The sequence below is a fragment of the Sorex fumeus genome, unplaced genomic scaffold, assembly GCF_029834395.1.
Source record: "Sorex fumeus unplaced genomic scaffold, SorFum_2.1 ptg000002l, whole genome shotgun sequence".
In the NCBI taxonomy this organism is placed as follows: Eukaryota; Metazoa; Chordata; class Mammalia; order Eulipotyphla; family Soricidae; genus Sorex; species Sorex fumeus.
Genome location: NW_026606059.1, coordinates 82,101,629 through 82,123,168, shown reverse-complemented (window position 1 = coordinate 82,123,168; position 21,540 = coordinate 82,101,629). Strand labels below are relative to the sequence as shown.

At 55.5% G+C, this 21,540-nt stretch overlaps 1 protein-coding gene across 1 annotated transcript in view; it reads left to right on the top strand.

Annotated features, from left to right (window-relative positions):
• LRIG1 (leucine rich repeats and immunoglobulin like domains 1) overlaps nt 1-21,540 on the top strand; it is a 108,316-nt gene that overhangs the window by 85,225 nt on the left and 1,551 nt on the right. The window contains exons 7-18 of the mRNA XM_056134415.1: nt 924-1,067; nt 3,173-3,316; nt 4,999-5,079; nt 7,454-7,525; nt 8,324-8,395; nt 9,992-10,155; nt 14,530-14,850; nt 17,516-17,797; nt 18,706-19,125; nt 19,477-19,602; nt 20,356-20,502; nt 21,223-21,501. Of these exons, the coding sequence (XP_055990390.1) occupies nt 924-1,067; nt 3,173-3,316; nt 4,999-5,079; nt 7,454-7,525; nt 8,324-8,395; nt 9,992-10,155; nt 14,530-14,850; nt 17,516-17,797; nt 18,706-19,125; nt 19,477-19,602; nt 20,356-20,502; nt 21,223-21,501 (2,252 nt within the window). The remainder of the gene's footprint in view (nt 1-923; nt 1,068-3,172; nt 3,317-4,998; nt 5,080-7,453; nt 7,526-8,323; nt 8,396-9,991; nt 10,156-14,529; nt 14,851-17,515; nt 17,798-18,705; nt 19,126-19,476; nt 19,603-20,355; nt 20,503-21,222; nt 21,502-21,540) is intronic.

Genomic DNA, 21,540 nt, shown 5'->3' with positions numbered 1-21,540 from the left:
GTCCTCTCCCCTCCCCCACTGGCTTCTCAGCGGCAGGGAAACAGCAGGGCAGGCTGTCTCCCCCCCCCCCCCCCCCGCCCCCTCCTCCCATGGCTGCAGGAAGTTCCTCCTCTCCCCGTTTGGGAGCTGACAGCCTTTCTTGATGTGCAGGTGGGCCAAAAATGCGTAGTTCATCCTGGGGGATTTATTTATGTTCGGTGAGCTAATCACTCCGCCCGCTGCAGCTGTTCCTTCTGCTGGGGGGATGGAGGGGTGGGGGGTACTCCTGCGGCCAGATGTGTGTACCCAGTCGCCCCAGCCTCATCCAGGGCCACAGACCAGGACCTCCTGCTTGTAAGTGGTGAAATCAGTTTCTTGCCCATCAAAAGGCGCCACGCTCTGAGTCGCACACCACGAGGCAGCAGAGAGAAGCCATTCCTGCCCCGCACCAGCTGTCCCATTTCTGCTTCCACGGGGCACGCACTCCCAGTCACGGCTTTTCGGGGTTCAGTTTTCCAGTTCGTTTGGCTTTTCTGTTTTCTGTCACGCTGGTGGTTACTTTCAGGTGTATTCGCTTGTGCACGCGCTGTTGGTAGGTTAGGTTGATCTGAGGGTCTTGATGACCCGTGATGGTGTGTGTTCAGGACACCCCACCCCCGGGGGTCTCTGTGGGTCCAGACGACGCCCCCTCCCCTGCCTTAGTTATTTGCCAGAGTAACAGGATGAAAACGCTTTCTGTGCCGATCGCGTCACCCTTCCCACCTACCTCGAGGGCCTTTGTGGCAGCATTCTGGCCTTCCCCACACACATGCCGCGCTAACACTGGTCCTCACACACTGTTAGACTCCCCGTGGACCGAGACGGAGGGTCCTCTCGCCACTCGCTGCTGTGTGGGCGCCGGGCACGCGGGGAGTCGCGTCTCACGCTGCGGGGTGTCCTTTCAGGCACCTGGAGTACAACAGCCTGGTGGAGGTGAACAGCGGCTCGCTCTACGGCCTCACCGCCCTGCACCAGCTCCACCTCGGCAACAACTCCATTTCGCGTATCAACCGTGACGGCTGGAGCTTCTGCCAGAAGCTGCACGAGCTGTGAGTAGCCCTCTCTGGCCCTGCTCCAGCGGAAGCCCCCAGATCCCAGGGCCTGGCGATGACACGGCACGGTGGGCGCAGGGAGATGGGAGCTCAGGGCGAGGTGCTCACTGGTGGACAGCTGGCCACAGTTCGTTCTAGAGAGATGCCGGTATTCTGGCCATACATACTAACCCGTGGCCAGCTCTAAGCAGGGCCCTGGGCCCAGCACCCCTCGGTGACTGTATGCTGACTTCCTCTAGTGTCTCTGTGCCCCCATTTTCAGATGAGCGGGGAGCCTGTGCCCTGGTCCTGCTAGGGTGGAGAAAGCCTGAGAGGTGCTCGCAGCCCAGGGATAACTGGAGCTGTGTCCTGTGTCCTGGCTGGTGTGTGAGCCACCCCATCCCAGAAGAGACCTTGAGTCGGTGGTGGGCTGCCAGCCCCCCGCACCCTCCTTCTCTCCCATAGGCTTCCCAGACACTCCCTTCATAGCCCGTGTCCCAGGGTCTACTCCGGGACTGCAGTGGTGTGGCCATGTGCCATGCTCACGCTCCTGGAGCTTGGGGTAGTCGGCACGAGCACTGCATTATCAGGGGTAGTCGGCACGAACACTGCATTATCAGGGCCCGTGGATCTCTCCCTGTCTCATCGGGCAAACTGAGGACGCTTAAACTCAGTGTTGGACCTTGCACTGGTGTTTCCGTCTGTTCTTGCTCCTGCCTCCCCTGATACGCGACCCACACGGAGCTGAAGTGTGTATCTCTGCCAGTCCATCACCCCCTCAGGCAGAAATCAGTAGTCTCCAACTCTTGGATTCTGTGTGTGTGTGTTGGTGTCATCCCTTTGGGTTTAGCCTCCTGACCCAGCAAGTGATGCAGTTGCACACTAATCTCCAGGGTAGTGGATAGCGTCTGGCACTTTCTTTGCTCAGACGGGGATGCTCCTAGGAAACTCAGGATGAATCCCAGTCGCTGTGGGACACACGTGATTTCTTCTCCGCTGCCCCTGCCTGCACCGGTGTAGTGGCTGAGGCTTGGAGTCCTGGAAGCTGGGGGGTGAGCGTGGCATGGAGCGGCCATGAAGGAGTGCTACCTCCCGCCTGTGTGTGCTGGCAGATCTCTGAGTGGGCCTTCAGAGACAGGCCCCAGTTGTGGGGGTCCCATGAGCGGATCTTCAGAGACGCTCCCGGGAGAGTGCCTTGACCAGTCCCAGCCGCTCACTTGATCCACAGGTCACCTCCTCGCCATTTCTAAGGCTGCTTCCCAGGGTGTTTCCCTCCCCTCCTTTCAGCCAAATTCTTTAATTGCAGGTGAGGTTGTGATTTTGATCTCCTGCCAGGTCTTTGTGACTGACAGACACCATGACTTGTTTCTCCAAGAGGGGAAAGAATGCTGACTCCCTGCCACTTCAGAAACTCATTAATCTTCTCTGAATTGATTCTCCCTCCTGCTCTGGCCCCCATTTTTCAATGATAGATGACTTACCATACCCAGTAACTGACTCTGGCCCGTCTCCAAGGCTCAGGGAGCGTGCTGGAAGGCAGGGTGGATCGTGATGCTCAGGAGAGGAGTGTGACTTGGGGACATGTTTTCCCAGTTTTGCTTTGGGGCAGAGGGCGGGGAGGTCGTCATGCAAAGAGATTGGCATGGATGGGGCGAGGAATCCTGGCGGGAACCCCGGGCAGGGAGGCGGGGCGCTTGTCCCAGCAGTGGGTGGTGGTGCCCTCTGCTGGCCGTTGTGGCAGTCGGCTTGGACTCCCTTGCTGGCTGCCAGACCCTTCAGGGTCCTCTCCGGTCTCCAGCCGTGTGCTGTGAGACCCTTCCAGGGCCTCTGTCAAAACCACCCGTGGAACCGTCATTTCCAAAGGGCTGGGGCCTCGTGGGTCGTCCTTCTGGCTGGGTTTATGTTGGCCCCTTGTTCTGGTAACCCTGATGGCTGCAGCCTCTCCAGGAGCTGGACTGTGAGGGTGACTGCCCGTGGGTTTCCAGCTGCAAAACCACTGTGGCTCCGGCCGCGCATGGGCTACTTGGGTCCAGCAGAGACTGAGCGGGTGGCCACTTGGGACCGAGGGGCGGGGAGGGCAGCCTCCCGTTGACCCTTGGCGCCCCCCCCCCCCCCCCCCCCAGGATCCTGTCCTTCAACAACCTCACGCGGCTGGAGGAGGAGAGCCTGGCCGACCTGAGCAGCCTGCGCATCCTGCGCCTCAGCCACAACGCCATCAGCCACATCGCCGAGGGCGCCTTCAAGGGACTCCGCAGCCTGCGCGTCCTGTACGTCTTCTCCGCAGGGCGGCCTGCAGTCCCCTTCCTTCCCTTTGGCGGGGAGGCAGGCTTGGGTCCAGAGCTGACACATGTGCGCAGTCTCAAACTTGTGTATAATCAGATGATAAAAAGGAATTGGTTGAACAGGAGGAAAAAAAGTCTGACTGCTGCCAAGCCAGTGCTTACAGTTGCTGTGTGTGTGTGTGTGTGTGTGTGTCTGTGTGTCTCTGTGTGCCTGTGTGTATGGAGTTTCTTTGAAGCCCAGGGAAAATGGAGGCAGGGTCAGGCCAGCATTTGAACTTCATCTGCACACCTGATATCGGGGGGCCCATTGCCATGGCTGTGAGTGGATCCTGTGTCTTTCCAGAACCTCCTCCGGGGTCATGTTGCTTCCCTCTTGGTTCCTAAGGAGGCAGGCTGTCACGGCAGGAGGCTTTTCTGGGGCTTCTGTCATCGTTTTTTTTTTCCCCTCTGCCTTCCCAGGTGCAGCCCTATGGCAGTGGGGGGCAGGCGGCCTCTGCACCTGCACCTGGAGGGAGGAAGGGAGGCCTAGCAGGCTCGAGCACTGAGCCATTGTCGGGGAGCATGAAAAGAGTCTCCAGGCTATTCAAGCCGGGGTCAGCCTGGGAGCCCCCGCAAGGCTGAATCCCAAGGCCTGGAATGATCAGACTGAGCTGGCCAGAAAGAAGCAGGAAACGTTGGCAGCCAAGACGAGGAGCAGGGCGACAGGCACACAAAGCTGCAGCCCCCACCCACCCGCCCGCTCCCCGCCTTTCAGCGCGAGGATAATAGGAGACTTTGGAGGGAGAGGGCCCTTCCCGTGGCCGGCCCTGGCTCCCGGAGCTCTGCCGTGAAATAAAGGGTCAGGGCAGGCTTTTCACTCCTCCGTGGGAGCGCCCCTCGCTGCTGGCTCTCTGGGGACCCCCACGGAGCAGCCCTGCTGGCCCTGGCCCAGCCCTGACTGCCAGGCACACTGGTGGGGAGGTGTGGGAGCAGAGTGCCCCCAGGGAGCTGGCCAGGGCAGGCCAGGGGACAGACTCCGGGCCTGGGTGCCAGGTGGGATGTCTGGCCTGGCGCTGTGGCCTGCTCTTGGGAGCCAGGGGAGGAAGCTGAGTCATCGGCCTTGTGATTTGACTGTTGGAGGGAGCCCGGCTCAGACGCCGGCCTCACCCCTCCAGCCCCCCACAAGTGGGTCACAGGCCTGACTCAGCAGCCAGATGTCCGGCCTGGCCGCATCAGAGCCTGTGCGGGCCCTGTGAGGGCCGAGGGGTGCCAGGGCGTCCTCGTCTGCCATCCCTCTCCTCCACCTGCTTTCTGCCTTCCCCTCAGTTCCAGGAAAGGGTCGGGTTGCTGTCGGAGCAGGAGGAGCCTCAGGGAACCGTCACGCTGATTCTTGTTGCCCTCAAATGTCTGCTCTTGTGGGGGAGGCAAGGGGAAGGGCGAATCTGACTCTCCCCAGTTCTCTCGCTGGCTGGGGAGCGACAGATGTGCAGGGACGCCTGGCTCTGTGGCCTCGGTCAGCGTTGTTGGCAGGCCCAGGAAGTGGGGGGGCCGCTGGGACAGGCAGAGGAGGACAGCAGAGGGGGCCCGGCCTGGGTTTGAGCACTGCTTCGGGGTGCTGGGCGGCCACGGTGAGGCCAGTCTGCAGGGCCCTCTGGGATGCTGAGCGTCCTCTTGTTTCTCCTCCCCAGGGACCTGGACCACAATGACATCTCAGGCACGGTCGAGGATACCAGCGGGGCTTTCACGGGCCTCGAGAGCCTGAGCAGGCTGTGAGTATCTTCTTGCTCAGTTCCGTGGCACTGGGGCACAGGACAGTCCACGTGCCTTGGCCCCCACAGCCAGAGCAGAGCCGGCGCCTCCGTCTGTGTTTGGGAGGAAAGTGAATTGCGAGCAGGGGCTGCCCAGCTGCTCTCCGGCCCGGCGCTGGCTTCCTCGGGGCATCTTCCTCGTTAACGATCGACGTGAACTCGGCCACGTTTTTTCCACTCCGTGCCCAAAGGCAGCTTGCTCTCTTCCTCTGTCTCTAGAAATTGTGTGAACTCTGAAGCCCACTAAGTCTTGTTGTCTCGGTCTCTTTGGTGTTTTTATTGTCAGGCATAATTTTAAACAAAAATTATTATTAGCTGGAGCGGTGATACCGTGAGTGGGGCACTTGCCTCGAACCCCACCAATCCGGGTTTAGTGCCCAGCACCACATGTGGTCCCCTGAGCCCTGCGGGGAGTGATTCCTCCCCTACCCCCCACCCCCCACCAGAGCAGAGGCAGGCGTGAGCCCTGAGCACCACTGGGTGGCCCAAAAACCAATAAGTAAAATAATTATTAGTGTTCGTGAAATAGCTATAAATTTCTGAATTTGCCAGTTCCCGTGCAAAGTATAGTGTGTAAACTTCAGTTACTGTTTGTCTTTGAAAGACCTAGGATCGAGAAACACTATTAACAATTCACATGGAGAAATTTGAGTGTTCCTGTTCCCATTAAGTAATCTACGAAATCAAACCCTAGAGGAATATTTTTTGAGGGCTGAAGCAAGGTAGTTTTTATTGAAAGATATCTAGAATGATGTGAGTGGAGGGGAGGGCGAGGGGAGAGCGAGGGGAGAGCGAGCCAGGAGTGGTCTTCTGCATGGGGCTGCTCCTGACAGCTCCCCTGGCTGTAGAGGCTGAGGACAGGGACCCTGCCTGGGTCCTGGCAGAGCTCCCCCCCTGGCCACACCTTGCTCAGGGTCCACCAGAGCAACACTTGGGCAGAGCTTTAGGGGCACCATGGTGCTGGGGCTCTGACTGGGGCCTCACGCCAGGCGCACCTGGCCAGGAACGCGGGAGAAGCCCGAGGTGGGGCGCTACCTTCTGTGGTGAAAACGACGGGCTCTCGCAGGCGGCGCCAGGGCAGGGCCAGGATCTGCCCAGCGGAGCTTTTCCCACCCACCTTCTTTCCCGCTGCTGCCCCCTGGCACTTTGTGCAGCCTGTGTCCAGAGAGCATCCGGGTGTGGGGATCAGCGCAGGGAGGGGCAACCCTACCCTGGGTGCCCTGCTCTGAAACGGGCAGAAAGAGAGTGAGCTTGGATTAAAACAACAGTAAGAACCTACTTTCCTTTGGGTTTCCGGGCCCAGTGGAGAAGCCCTCATTTCTCCGCGTGTGCTCCGGGGACAGGCAGGTTCCTGGGAGGCCTCCTTAGGGTTCCTGCCAAGGGTGGGGTTGGGACCGGCAGGAAGTGACGTGGATGTGGGGGGGAGTCTGTCCTGGCAGACACCGCGGGGGGCCGGTATCGGGTAAACTGGGAGATTGACCTTCACATCAGTCTGATTTAATCAGCCCACAGCCTCCACTTAAAATCTGGACCCTTGCTAAAGGGGTCAAACAGCTGCGCAATATTCTGTGGGCACGCAGACACCTTTGCCGGTGGGGTCTCTTGGCTGGGGCTGTATCCCGGTTGCCAGGAAGCACCTGCTGCCGAAAACAAGGGGTGCTATCTGGCCTCTTTTGGGAACCTTTGTCTCCAGGGTGGGGTGTTCGGAACTTGGTGGTAGATTTGACTTGTCGCCCCAGGTGTGTATTCCCTTACAAAATGTAGTCGGCCTGGCTTCCTTTCACTGGAACCGGACCTGCCCCTCACTCCAGGGGAGCAGGGCTGGGCTTCACTTCCCCAGCCTTGGGTGGTCCTGGTTGGACCTTCAGATGAATTGATTTTCACGTAACATTGCAAAGGCCCTTGTAGCTGAGATGGGTCCTACACTTCCAACCTGTCATCACTGTTAAATTCTAATAAAGATAAAAAGTATTTCCTTCCAGAATGGGAAGGCAGGCAGACTTGAGACCCGTAATCTCAGCAGAGATCAGATTTCCACCTGCCTCTCCTGGTACCGGCTTGTCAGATAGCACCACCCTAACTGTGTTCTCTCTCCCTCTCTCTCCCTCTCTTCTCTCTCAACCTCTCTTTCCCTCTCTTCTCTCTGCCTCTTTCCCTTCTCTCTCTCCCTCTTTTTTCTCTCTCCCTCTCCTTTCCTCTTCTCTCTCCCTCTCTGCTTTTCTCCTTCTCTTTCTCTTCCTTTCTTTCCTCTCTCCCTCTCTCCTTCTTTACCTCCCTTTCTCCTCCCCCCTACCCCCCTTTTCTTTTCTTGTCTCTGGACGTTTGGAACCTGCAGGACTCTGTTTGGAAACAAGATCAAGTCCGTGGCTAAGCGCGCCTTCTCGGGACTGGAAGGCCTGGAGTACCTGTGAGTATCTTGCCAGCCCTTCCCCGACCCATAGATTTGCCACGTGCGGAGAAGTCGGCTCACGCAGCAGTCGCATCTTTGTAAGCCAGGAAACAAGCGAGTTTGTTAGAAGTCAGCTTCAGCTAAGGCCTTGATGCTGCCTGTCTGTGCCGGAGGCAGTTAGAGACCATAACCAGCGAGTTCCCGGTGAATGCAGCTGGTGTTGGGGGAATACATGGTGCCCATCAGCCTCACCCTGGCCCCTGATGAGGCAGCTGTGTGGCACTGAACCTGTGTTGGCTTCCCGGAGAGTCTTGTCTGGTGCATTTGGCCTCTGAGCAGCATCTCAGGAGACGAGGCTGGAGCTGGTGTTGTCAGAGACCTCTAGTCCCTGAGTCTTAGTTGGTTTCATCTTTGAATCAAGTTGGACCTTAAGTCTCCAGAGGAAGGTTTTGCCTGTTGACTTTCTGAGCAGGTCCCAGTCAAGATTGCTTGGTTTTGTTTGTTTGAGGGCTATACCCAGCCATGCTCCTGGCTCCGTGCTCAGGATGTGCATGTGGAAAGTGTGTATTCTCACCGTTCGGAGCCATCCCTCAGCCCCTGCACGGGGTTTCCATGGCACTTCTGCCGCTGGATTGGTCCCGGAACTGTTCAGTGCCCGTGAGATGATAGTCACTTAGAAAGTAGGACAAGGGAATCTACCAGGGGTCAGCGGCTCTTCAGCACCACGGGTGGTCCCTGAGCCCACGGCCCAAACATGTGGCTGGCCTGCAGGGGATGCAGGTTTTGTGTGTGTCACTTAAGAGTGTTGCTTTGCAGGAACCTGGGAGAGAATGCAATCCGGTCCATCCAGTTTGATGCCTTCGTGAGGATGAAGAGTCTTCGAGAGCTGTAAGTACCGGGCTCCCGCGACTCGGACGGTCACGAGCAGAGAATTTCTGAGTACGAAATGCTTTCCTTGTGCCGTGACCCACGCTGTCCTGAAGGAAGAAAGGAAGGCAGGCAGTGAGCAGAGACCGCTTCGAAAGGAGGGGTCTAGGGGCCGGGGAGACGGCAGGAGACGGGGCTCATGTGAGGCCCACCCGAGTTCAGTTTCTGGCAGCCCCTGGTACTCGAGCAGCCCCGGGTGCAGCCTGGTACTCTGTGCGGCCCTCTCCCTTGGGCCCTGCTGGCCAAGAGTCACTGGTCCCCAGGTCCCCTGAGCCACAATTTATTGGGAGGCCAATAAATATAAGAGGATGGACCCAAGGATGAATACATGATAGAGCAACTATCTATTCATTATGAAAGATTTTATTACAAAATCCAAGTGGGGACTATGTGAGTCTTCTCTGTACATTTCTTTCAACTTTTCTGTCTCTGAAACCATTTGAATGTAATGTTAGAAATGAAAAAGATCTAATGACGAGGGCTAGAGAAATAGTACAACAGAAGAAACCAGAACTCCAGGGGCCGGAGAGGTGGTGCAGTAGGTAGTGCGCTTACCTTGCATGCAGCCAGTTCTGGTCCAATCTCCAGCACCACATACGTTTCCCTGAGCAACACCAAGAGTGTTGGTGGTCCCTGAGCATAAACAGGTGGTCCCTGAGCATAAACAGGTGTGGCCAGGCCTGCACCCACCTCCCAGAACTCCAGTCCACTTGGTTGCTTTGTTCCTATTGGAGAAAAAATGGTGGGAAGAGTGTGGCTACGGCAGTACTGCGGGCCCCAGAGCATGCCAAGAAGCACACCGGCCCCTGCGTTGCGGGGACGATTCATAGGGACAGTTCACAACAAGGAGAGCCACGCATGTTCCTCTTCTTTCTCCTGCTGTGGACCAGCCTCCCTTTGTTGGTGCAGGGCCATGCGGTCTTCCAGGAACAGGCCAGCGAGACTCTGGGGTTGACTTGTCTTTGAGTGACTCCTCCGGAAGGAATGTCCACTGAGATGGCGATCCTGATCTCTGTTGAAAAAGCTTGTCCTCAGTTGCTGAGAAATGAAAAAGAAAATATTCTCTGTTTTGGTTGGAGCTTCACAAAACCAAACTTGTGCATTCTCATGCTCCCTGGGCAGTGGCAGTTAGCGACCCAGGCACTATTTAGGGAGCAGAGCCGACTCCCGCTGGTCCCCAGACCAGTGCTGGAGTGAGAGAAACACAAGCACGGGGGGGGGGGGGGGGGGGCGCAGCACGTTGGCAGGGCTCACCCGTGCCAGGGAAGTGACAGCGCCCGAGAAAGAGCCCTTCTCAGAATGTGCTTCAGAGTCGTCCTCCCGTCAGCTGGAGTCAGGAAAGTCCCTGAGTCGCTGGGGCAAGTGGGAAAAGGCGGAGAGATGGGCAGGGGGCCACCGACCGGAGAAGGGGCGTCCCAGAGCGGTGTCTGGCCGAGGATGTGGGCGCCTCCCTGGTCGCTGCCCCTTGGACCCAGGATCTGCAGTCCATCCCTCGGGACTGGGGGACTGGCCTTCTCCGTGCTCACCCCTCAGACCTTCCTTCTGTTTGTCTTGCAGCCACATCAGCAGCGACAGCTTCTTGTGTGACTGCCAGCTGCAGTGGCTACCCCCGTGGCTGCGGGGCCGGATGCTGCAGACCTTGGTGACGGCCACCTGTGCCCACCCAGAGTCCCTGAAGGGCCAGAGCATTTTCTCTGTGCCGCCAGAGAGTTTCGTGTGTGGTAAGACTTGTCTTCGTGATTGCCCTATCAATCCCCCTCCCCCCGCCCACCCACCCAGTAAGGGCAGGGAGGCCAGGGAGGAACTCTGCACGATGGGACGGGATCCTGTGGTCACTCAGCCTCAGCCCGTCGTCAGCCGTCTACTGCTGGAGGCAGCTCCTTCCCCACTGAAACCACACTTGGTGTGGACCACACGGCTGCCTCTTTCTGTGGTTCTCAGAGGAGGGGCGAGCATGAGTTGGTTCATTTACAAATCAGAATAATCAATTACAGGAAGATCCTCGTGTTATTTCGAGAGGGTTCTGCTGCCTGGGTTCTGCTGTGAATTTACTCAGTGTGCGAGGCTGGGGTTTTCATGTGTGTTTCTTTCCAGCCCCAAGAATGAAAGGTTAACTACAGGAAGAAGGAGTCTCAGGAGAACAGTTGCCGCAGTAAAAATAATTCCTTGATGTTGACTTGCACTCTTGCTGTTTCTCTAAAGCTGCAGATGCAGCTTTAACTCTTTTTTTCCTTCTGACCATTGGAATGCAGCTCTGACCGTCTTTTTGACCAGGAGCGGTTAGGACCCAAGGTTGTAAAGCACATAAAGTACCCGACAGCCGAACACCCATGCACATACGCACGCACACACCACAGTCAGATATGAGTAAGGCAGCTCTGTGGCCAGAAGATGTGGCAAAAGAATGAATGAATTTTAAGTTATTCCTAGTTTTCGCTCTGAGGAGGAGTGAAGATGGGTTCCTGCGCCAGGCCCAGACCACAGGGCAGTTATGTGTCCCTTCTGCCTCTGTCCTGCCTGTTTTTCCTGAGTTCTGGAGTCTACCCTTGGATGTCCCCACATAGGAGCTCCCCTGTGTGTCCTGTATGGGCACTGCCCATATTGCCTGAGGTCACAGGATCACGGGCGTGGCAGGTGTGCTGGCTGGAGACAAGACAAGGCGCCCCCTTACTGGAGTCCACTGTCCACGACCAGCCCTTGCACTTCTAGTGCAGGCCTGTCCTCTCTCCTGATCCAGTTCAGCAAGAAATTGTAAACACACCAGCAGTGGGCCAGGGAGAGGCCTCAAAGGGCTGTGTACACACACTGGGGCCCCGGGTTCTGGTTTCCCAAACACCAGTAGGTGTATCCCGGCGATACTACCGCTACTGGGGATTCTCTCCCCCCCAGGCCCCCCCCCCCAATAACAGACCCTACAAACAACGGGGCTAAGGAGTATTGCAGTGTAGAGTGTTTGTCTGCCATGTTGAGTCATGACGAAGTTTGATCCCCAGCACAGAACAGAATGAAAACACTCAGTATGTGGTAGCAAGACTCCAAAAGATGCTCTCCTGGCAGATCAGTTTCTTAGGACTTCGTGCTCTCCAGGAAATCTAGCACAGGAATGGGGTTTCTATTGACAGAAACTTTAACTCAGGCCAGAAGGCAGAGGCAGGGACAGACCAAGCTGCCTGACCAAAAGGGTTTTTGTTTGTTTGTTTTAATCTTAAAGAAGTAGGAAGGGATGACATCAGGATTTGTAGCGGTGTTCTGCGCACGTGTGGTTGGTCATCATGCCTCCTCGTGCCTTTCATGTCCTGGCCCAGTCCCCCCTGAGATTCGGGCAACAAGGCAGAGGGTGGCGGAGGGCAGCCGAAACCCTGCGGATGACTGGGTGCAGAAATCCCTGCAAGGCCCTGGGAGATGTCCAGGGAAGCTAGTGGTGGCTTTTGGAATTGTCATTGCTTGGAGACCGCTCTCTGGGGGGTGCCACTTCCCGCCCCAGAATGCCGGTTCTTGCTTCTGAAGATCCCGTTTCAAAACTGCCTCAGGTTGTCTGTTGCAGCGTTGCAAGAGTGGTACGTATCAGTGTATGGTTAGATTGTGTGTTTTTATCCATCTGGGCATGCCCTGCCTTTTAGAGGACCAGGGAGACGGCTCAGAGGGCTCGAGCACATGCTCTGCATATCGAGCCCCAAGTTTGATCCTCAGCACCACACAGTCCCCTGAGAGCCACGGAGGCGGGTGGTTGGAGGTGCGCCCCTGCACCCCCAACCAAAGGATGGAATTTGTGAGTTGCTGTTAGTTACTGTTCCATCTTTTTTGTCCCTGTCTTTCTCCATTACTAGTTTCTTATTTAAGTAGCTAAATATCTTCTATTATGTCATTTTAATTCCCTTTTGGTTTCTCTCAGTATTCTAAAATTTTGTTAGTGGTTGCCATGAGGATTATAATAACACCCAAAAATCTAATTTAGATTAATAGTGAAATCTGCAGCCTGTAAAATTTTGCTCTTAAGCTTTCCCACCCTCCTTTGTATATGTTGCATTTGTACATAGGACACTCATGGTGGTATTCTGTTGTTACTTCAAGTAATTCTTTTAAATGAGATAGAAGAGAGTTCTGAACGCAAATACACTCAGGCTGTCTTTACATACTAACTCATTACCTTTAATGATGTTTATCCTTTTGTTTCAGTCTGGAAGATTTCCTTTAGTATTTCCTATAGGAGAGGTATATTATGAATTATCTTTGGTAGATTGGATTTGGGGTCAAACCAGGCAGTGCTAAGGGGCTATTCCTGGCTCTTTGTTCAGAAGCGACCCCTGGCAGTGCTCAGGGGACTCATACGCGTATACTGTGCTGGGGCGTCAAGATGGGGTCATAGCCAGCACACCCACATCCCACCTCCTGTGGCGTCTCTCCAGCCCCCCTTTTATTTTTTGTTCTAAGCATGTGAATGTTTAATTAATTTTTTTGGGGGGGGGTAATTTTTCTGGATGTGGAATTCTCAGTTGACTGTCCTTTTTGGTGTTGTGTCTTCCTGTTGCTTCCTGGCATCCGTGGTTTCTGAGCAGAGTCAGCGGCTGATGTTACTGGGGAGACTTCGTATATCTGAGGACCTGCTCTTGCTGCCTTCAGGCACTTTCATTCTGAGATTCTTTGTCTCTCTGCAGTTTGTGAACCATCTGGTTGTGGATTTTTGTGTCCGTTCTATTTGGAATTCGTGGAGTGTCTTACATGTGTAGAAGACTCTCTATCAAAATCGAGACGCCAAGACCAGTATTTCTTGAAATACGTTTCCCTTTTCCTTCCCCCTCAGCTCCCATCATGTGCTGTGTTCCGATGCCTAATGTGTCCCACAGGTCTCTCTGTTCATTTTTCTTGATTCCTTTTATTTCCTCAGACTGTCTAATCTCGGTTGGCCTGATTCAGATTCATGGGACACTCTGCCCGCTCTCAGCTTTGGCTAGGGACCCTTCCGGCGAAGCGCCCCTCCCTTCCGTTTGCTGCTGCTGCCGCTGCAGCGTGCCAGGCATCCCACACTTGGATGTGGTACCAAGGCTCGCCCTTGCAGAGTAGGGATCTCAGTCAGTGACAGTGGTGAGGGCACGATTGGGGTTCGAACTCACAGCCTCATGCATGCAAGGCAGGCACTGCACCACTGAGCCACATCCCAAACCCCTAGTGAATCTTCACTGCAGTAATATGGTGTGTGCATGGCCCTCCAGATCCCTGGTATTCTGCTGGCTCATTCCACAGCTCCAATCAGCATTCAGTTGCCATGGTTTGAAGTGTTTTGGCCAGTCTTTTTCCAGCTACTATTACTGCCTCAGCAGTGGCTGCGGATTCTTTGCCCTGGACTCGAGCTTCTCTTGCTGAGCAAACTGCATCAAGTAAATGTGAGTTCCGTGGCTGGAACTTTCTAGGTTACCCCTAGCTAGGCCCCACGGGTTCCTAAGCCTGGGCCTTGGCCTGTGCCCGTGTGTGGTGGGGGTCGTGGGAGTGGGGCTCTAGATACCAACAGTTGAGGCTTGTGGGTATCGAGGCTACTATGGAACTAGGAGGATAGAGATGAGATTCTGGTTTACCTACCGAAGTTCAGGCATCTTCTTGAACTCTTTGGGTGGTTGTAAGATTATGGTTATTTTCAGGAATTCCGAAAGGGCTGGTTATCACAGATTTTGAGAGTTTTCCTTTAATGGTGGTGCGGAATTTAAGAAGACCTTGTTTTGACATTACAAAGCCCCTCATGACCACTTCTTTTGGGAGTGAGGTGTGTGAAACCGTGACTATTTTTGATTAACTATTTAGGCAACTAAAGCCAACTGGAGTCTCAGAAATTGCTGGTTGCTCTGATAATTGAATACCGAAAGATTTGCTTCCCAGAAGTACAGTGACAAAGATGATTGCTGCTGTTGGGTTTGGAAGAGTGTGAAGGCAGGTGTCCCAGGTGCTTTTCCCCCAGAGATGTTGGTGTAGCTGAAGACGCACAGCAACCCTGAAACATCAGAGCCCTGCTCAGGGGCTGACTCAGTTTCTCTTTCGCTCGCACAGCAGCTGGTCTCGTGCGTCCTAAGAGCCTGAGGGATTCACACGTGACACTTCTCTTCCAGATGACTTCCCCAAGCCGCAGATCATTACCCAGCCCGAGGTGACCATGGCCCTGCAAGGCACCGACGTCCGGTTCACGTGCTCGGCAGCCAGTAGCAGCAGCTCACCCATGACATTCGCCTGGAAGAAGGACAATGAGGTCCTGGCCAATGCCGACATGGAGAACTTTGCCCACGTCCGTGCGCAGGACGGGGAGGTGATGGAGTACACCACCATCCTGCACCTCCGGAACGTCACCTTCGGGCATGAGGGCCGCTACCAGTGCATCATCACCAACCACTTTGGCTCCACCTACTCGCACAAGGCCAGGCTCACTGTGAATGGTATGGAAGTGGGAGATGCCCAGGGCGCCCCGTTTGTGGCCCCCTGTCACCTCTGTGGAGCTGCCCAGTTGGGGGACACAGCTGTCACAGGAATGTTAGACTGAAGCAGTATCTCTGCTAGATTCCTTGTCTATGGGCTTTTTCAGGGCCTTTCCATCAGTGCCTGGGGCCCAGGTAATGCTGGGGATCAAGCTCAGGGCCTCACACATGCCAGGCAACTGCACCCCAGCCCTTCGAGCTATCTCCCTACTCACGGTGCCGGGGCTCAGACCGAAGATCTCACACGTGTAAGCAAGTGCTCTACTGCTGCGCTGCTGTGGGGACGTTTCAAAGACCCAGTTATTGGAGTGGGTGAAAGAGCGGATCCGAGCCGCATACACTCAGGTGTCTAGTATCTGGATTACACATCTCATCCTGGGGAAGTTGCTGCCTTCCTTCGGCCCAGCCATGGCGCTCGAGCCAGCCTGGGTGGCCCGGGTCAGTTCGTGGGAATCCAGGCTGGTCCAACCTCCCGCAGCTGTGAGTTCAGGGCTGGAGCGGGTGAGTGGGCGAGTGCCAGGCAGGCGGCGGGAAGACTGCACGGTGTCTGACAAGGGTCTTCCACCCAGTCAAGGGATTAAGCTGGGTGAATCTTAATTAAGTGGCGCTCTTCAACTTCAAGCCCTTTTACTTGCTGTTGTTGTGAGTTCATGGTAGAAGGAGAGAGGTGAATAGCCTGAGCGACTGATCCCCCCACAGCACGATATTCTTTTTTTTTTTTTTTTAATTTTTTTTTTCTTTTTTTTACTAGTGAAACACCATGAGGTACAGTTATAGGCTTACAAATTTTGTGCTTGGGTTTCAGTTATACAATGATCAAGTGCCCATCCCTCCACCAGTGCCCGTCATCCATCACCACGGGTCCCAGCATCCCCCCACCCCCCATCCCCCCCGTCCCATCCTGCCTTGTGGCAGGGCATTCCCCCTTGTTCTCTCTCTCTTCTTTTGGGTCCTGTGTTTTGCAAGAGAGGCTTTGAGTGGCAATCATGTTTGGTCTATCGACGACTTTTAGCATGCTTCTCCCACCCTGGGAGGGTCCTCACAACACCCTTCATTTGGTGCTCTCTTCTCTATCTGAGCTTCTTTTCACCTGTAACGTGTGGCTGGCCTTCCATTCATGGAGCAAAATTCCTGGTACTAATCTCAGCCATTCCTGGGTGTTAATCTCCCTTTTTGTTGCTTTATGTTCCCCAGATGAATGCAATCTTTCTGTGTCTATCCCGCTCTTTCTGACTCATTTCGCTTAACATGATACTTTCCATGTAGTACCACTTGTATGTAAATTTCATGATTTCGTCTTTTCTAACAGCTACATAGTACTCCATTGTGTAGATGTACCAAAGTTTCTTTAACCAGTCATCTGTTCTCGGACACTCAGGTTTTTTCCAGATTCTGGCTATTGTAAAGAGTGCTGCAATGAACAAACAATTGCAGATGTCACTTCAACTATACCTTTTTTCCTCTCTGGGATATATTCCCAGGAGTGCTATAGCTGGGTCAAATGGCAGATCAAATTCTATTTTTTGAGAGTCGTCCATACTGTTTTCCAAAAGGGTTGGACCAGCCGGCATTCCCACCAGCAGTGAAGGAGGGTCCCTTTCTCGCCACATCCGCGCCAGCACCGGTTGCTTTTGTTCTTGTGGATGTGGGCCAGTCTCTGTGGTGTGAAATGATATCTCATTGTGGTTTTGATCTGCATCTCTCTGATGATTAGTGACGTAGAGCATTTTCTCATGAAGCATGATATTCTTGAACATTAAGCTGCAGATTGAAAGGTCAGCTGGCTGGGGGACGAGTCATAGTACAGCGGGTTGGGCATTTGCTATGCATGTGACTGAGTATGGTCCTCCGAGCACTGCCAGGACTAATTCCTGAGTGCAGAGCCAGGAGTAACCCCTGAGCACTGCTGGCTATGACCCAAAAGGCCAACACAAACAAATTTCAGTTAGCCAGATGTGGCTCAGCGATTAAGCACTTTCCTTGCATGTGTGAGGCCCTCGGCACTGAAGGAAAAAAACAAGCTTTGGGGTCGTTGCAAATGCTGGACTTACGTCTTTCAACACCACAGGCCCAGCGGCTGGCTTGTCTCGGCTGAGTTTTGAGGGAGTCTTTGCATTTCTAGGTTCCACAGAGAACTGGCAGTCACCCCGCTGGAGTTCGTGACAGTTGGGAGTGTTCATGACTGGGCCACCACGTGACTAGGCACCTCCTGGGGGGGCAGTGAGCCACATGTCAGCCACCCCCCATCTCCCACACTGAATTCTGAGGGCTACCCCACCCGTTTCCTCCTGCCTGCTCCCACTGTCCCACCTGTGGCGGCATCTTAGTGGGGCACCCGTCTCTGTGCCTGGCCCTGCACATCCATCCGGCAGGAAGTTCCCGTTCCTCTGGGAAGGCTGGCCTCTGAGGGACGGGAGGGGACTCCTGAGTTACGTTCCCCTCAGGTCACCCCCAGCTTCCCACCCCTCTGGCAGGGAGAAACTGGATGCTCCTGATCTCAGAGTGGGGGTGGGGTCTGAGGCAGCTGTAGGCAGGGAGGGTGGGGAGGAAGGCTGTTTGCAGAGGGCTTCCTTGACCTTGGCCTTGGCCCTGCCAAGCCACACCGAACTCTGTGTGTATTCCACAGTGTTGCCATCCTTCACCAAAATCCCCCACGACATTGCCATCCGGACCAGCAACACGGCCCGCCTGGAGTGTGCTGCCACTGGCCACCCGAACCCCCAGATCGCTTGGCAGAAGGACGGAGGCACCGACTTCCCCGCGGCCCGTGAGCGGCGCATGCACGTCATGCCGGACGATGACGTGTTCTTCATCACGGACGTGAAAATAGACGACATGGGCGTGTACAGCTGCACCGCCCAGAACTCGGCCGGCTTCATCTCTGCCAACGCCACCCTGACCGTCTTAGGTCTGACCACCAATACGTGAAGCATATGGCTGTGTGTTCGTGGACCAGAGGGCAGGGGAGGCTGTTTCTCCTTACAAGAGTTTAGGCTGTGTGCTAAAATGCTCTGGGAGGGGCTGGAGCAATAGTCCAGCAGGTAGGGTGTTTGCCTTGCACACGGCCAGCCCGGGTTCGATTCCCAGCATCCCATATGGTCCCTTGAGCACCGCCAGGAGTAATTCCTAAGTGAAAAGCCAGGAGTAACCCCTGCGCATTGCTGGGTGTGACCACCCCCCCAAAAAAAATTACTCTAGGGTTGGAGCGATAGCACAGCAGGTAGGGCGTTTGCCTTGCATGCAGCTGACCCCGGTTTGACTCACAGCATTCCATATGGTCCCCCGAGGACTCCCAGGCGTAACCCCTGTGCATGGCCAGGTGTGACCCCAAAAGGGAAAAAATAAAATGCTCTGGAATAAGTGCTTCCATCTCTTTAGGGGCCAGTAACCTGTGTACCCACAGGTACAGAATGTAGTACATCTGAACTGTTCTTGGGCGTGGGCAGCTGTAGGTGGTCTGGGTGAAGAGTGGTGATGCAGGGCTGAGGAGAGCTCGGCAGGCCGGAGCACATGCTTTGCATGCAGAAGGTTCTGGTTCAGTCCCCAGCTCCACAGGGTCGCCTGAGCACTGCTAGGAGCAACCCACAAGCACCATCAGCTGTGGCTCTAAAACTAAAACCAGAGCAGGGCAGGCTGGGAGCAGCACCTGTTGGTGTGGGCAGTTCATTCTTGGGTCTCCTTAGGTCTGCTGAAAAGCCAGCTTCTCTGGTTAAAGAGCTCTCGTGGCACTGCAGTGGTGTTGGATTGCTCCTTGTCCAGCAGACATGCAGAACTCCAGGCTTGCAGGATAATCTGGCTTCTCCCGTGTTCTTGCAGAAACCCCGGCCTTACTGGTGCCCCTGGAAGACCGTGTGGTGTCCGTGGGGGAAACGGTGGCCTTCCAGTGCAAGGCCACTGGGAATCCCTCTCCCCGCATCACCTGGCTCAAGGAAGACCGTCCGCTGAGCCTCACCGAGAGGCACCACTTCACCCCAGGCAACCAGCTGCTCGTGGTACAGAACGTGGTGGCAGAGGACGCGGGCCACTACACCTGCGAGATCTCCAACACCCTGGGCACAGCGCGCGCACACAGCCAGCTCAGCATCCTGCCCACCCCGGGGTGCAGGAAGGACGGGACCACCGTGGGCATCTTCACCATCGCCGTGGTGTGCAGCATTGTCCTCACCTCGCTGGTCTGGGTGTGCATCATCTACCAGACCCGGAAGAAGAGTGAGGAGTACAGTGTCACCAACACAGGTCAGCAAGCCAGAGGCCTTGGCCCATCTGCAGAGAAACTCTGGAGGCTGTGGTCAGCTCCAAGTGTCCCCAGCAGCAGGGATTGTCTCCTAAAGTCACAGGCCAGGCAGTGGCCCGAGGCGTCCTTAGCTGTTATCGTAGGGTTGCGGGGTGGTGGCCTCACTGCACCCAGGAGCTCCTTCCCCACTGGTCTCCCATCTGGGGTTTCTGGGCATCTGGCTCCGTGCTGTGGATACCTGGGTTCCAGGTGATGCTAAGCAGGTCCCGTCCAGCTGGCTGGCCTGCTTGCTCTCAGGTTGGAACCTGACGTGTGCCGGGGAACCCGGCATTGACTGTCCTCTCTCCTTGCAGATGAAACCATTGTGCCTCCAGATGTTCCAAGCTACCTCTCTTCTCAGGGGACTCTTTCTGACCGACAGGAAACGGTGGTCAGGACTGAAGGGGGCCATCAGCCCAGCGGGCATATAGAAAGCAATGGTAAGGCCCAGCGTGAGGCTCCTCACAGCGCTGTCCCTCCCCAGGCCAGCGCCTGCTCAGGGTACTAGAAGCCGTGTTTGCTTTAGCCGAGTCAGCGCTGCTTCTGTGAGACTTTCAGATTCTGTCCCGGGTGACGTCCCTGTGTCTTGGGCTTAGTGTCTCTTTAGTAAGATGGCAGGAACTCCCGTGGGGAAAGCTGCCGGGCCTTCAGACCAGTCCAAGTACAGGAAATCCATTCAAGAATGTTTTAGGCACAGATTTTTATAATCTTTATAATCATTATTAAGGTATCCTGATCGGCAGTTGCTCAGTTTCCGGCATAGTGTCCCAGCACCAGTGTCCCAGGTGCCCTTCTGCTGCTTCCCTGACAGCCTTTTTTGGGTTTGTTTCTTGCTTTTGGGCCACACCCTGCAGTGTTCAGTGCTTGCACTCCTGTCTGGGCTTGAAGAACCATATTATGGGGGGCCAGGGATGGAACCTGGGCAGCCATATATGCAAGGGAAGTGTCCAGGTGCTGACTGTACTACTGCACCAGCCTGACAGGCCATTTTTGAATTTCATTACTGTAGTTTAGGTCTTGTGCTTTGTGGTTCAGATATACACACACCTGTACCCACCTTCATGTGTGTTGGGGCCTTGCTTTATCTCTAACAGCCTTTCCATTCCATCCCCCCCCCACTCCCCTCCTTTCCAAACCCTGGGCTTCATGTGAAATGCTCAGCTTAGGATCATGACTGTGGGGTTCTGCTGCAGGTGTCCTTCCGAGAGATGCAAGCCTCTTCACGGAGGCGGGCACTCATGGCACTCCGTGCCGGCAGCCGAAGCTCTGCGTTGGGTTCATTCAGGAGCCGTGGAAAGTGGCGGAGAAAGCAGATCGGACACCTGGTGCCCAGAAGCTAGGTAGGAGATGACGGGCATCGCTGACGTTACATTTCTGTCTAATTCCGTCTGAGAGCCTGGCATTCCCCACCGAGACAGGAGGTTCTGACCAGCCTGTTAAATCTGCGATTTAGTAAGCATGAATTTTTCAGATTCATAAGCAACTTGAGGGCCAGAGAGATAGCACAGGGGCTCAGGTGCTTACCCTGCGCCAGGTGTGCCCCGTATAACCCCTGCAAAAATGCACAACTCGGGTTGGAGCAATAGCACCGTGGGGAGGGCGTTTACCTTGCACTCTACCAACCCGGGTTCAATCCCCAGCATCCCATGTGGTCCCTGAACACCACCAGGAGTAATTCCTGAGTGCAGAGCCAAGAGTAGCCCCTGACCCTTGTCAGGTGTGACCCGAAAAGCAAAAACAACAACAACAAAAAAAACTCACCAGGTAAGCCCCAAAGGAAATGGAAAATGGTCTTTTCCCTCTGGGTTCCTCTGAGGCGGGGTCGGCCGACTCTGGACACTGCAGGCGCTGTCCCAACCCGAGCGGAAAGGGACATTCTCTGATGGAGAAATGAACGGGCAGGTGGAAGCTGCCGCTGTCAGTTGGGACTCAGTGTGTCCCAGGCCCTTTCTCAGAGAACATGCTGGGAGGATAGGGGGTGGAGAAGCAGGTCTGTCACCAGGGCAGGGAGGGACATGTCCTGTCATGGCAGGGATCTGACCTTACGGGTGTTCCTGCAGGGCTCGGCGGCCCCGCTGGATGCAGTGACTGCAGGCCTGATGTGGACACTTACAGCCAGGAACAGGCCCTCTATCCTCGGCCGGTGTCCAGAGAGGGCGTCCGGCCAGGCACCCCCGGCCCCCTGGAGCCCAGTGGAAGTGACCTAGAACATCCTCCGAGCACCAGGACTGTGGATGGGTCCCGCTCCGACTGCAGGGGCGCCCCCTACCCCAGCAACCATGACAGAATGCAGACCTGGAAGCAGCCGCTACAGCCAGTGGCCCCTCGAGAGGGGACAGGTAACTCCTTGCTGTCCCCCAGGCCTTGCCAGCGCTGGG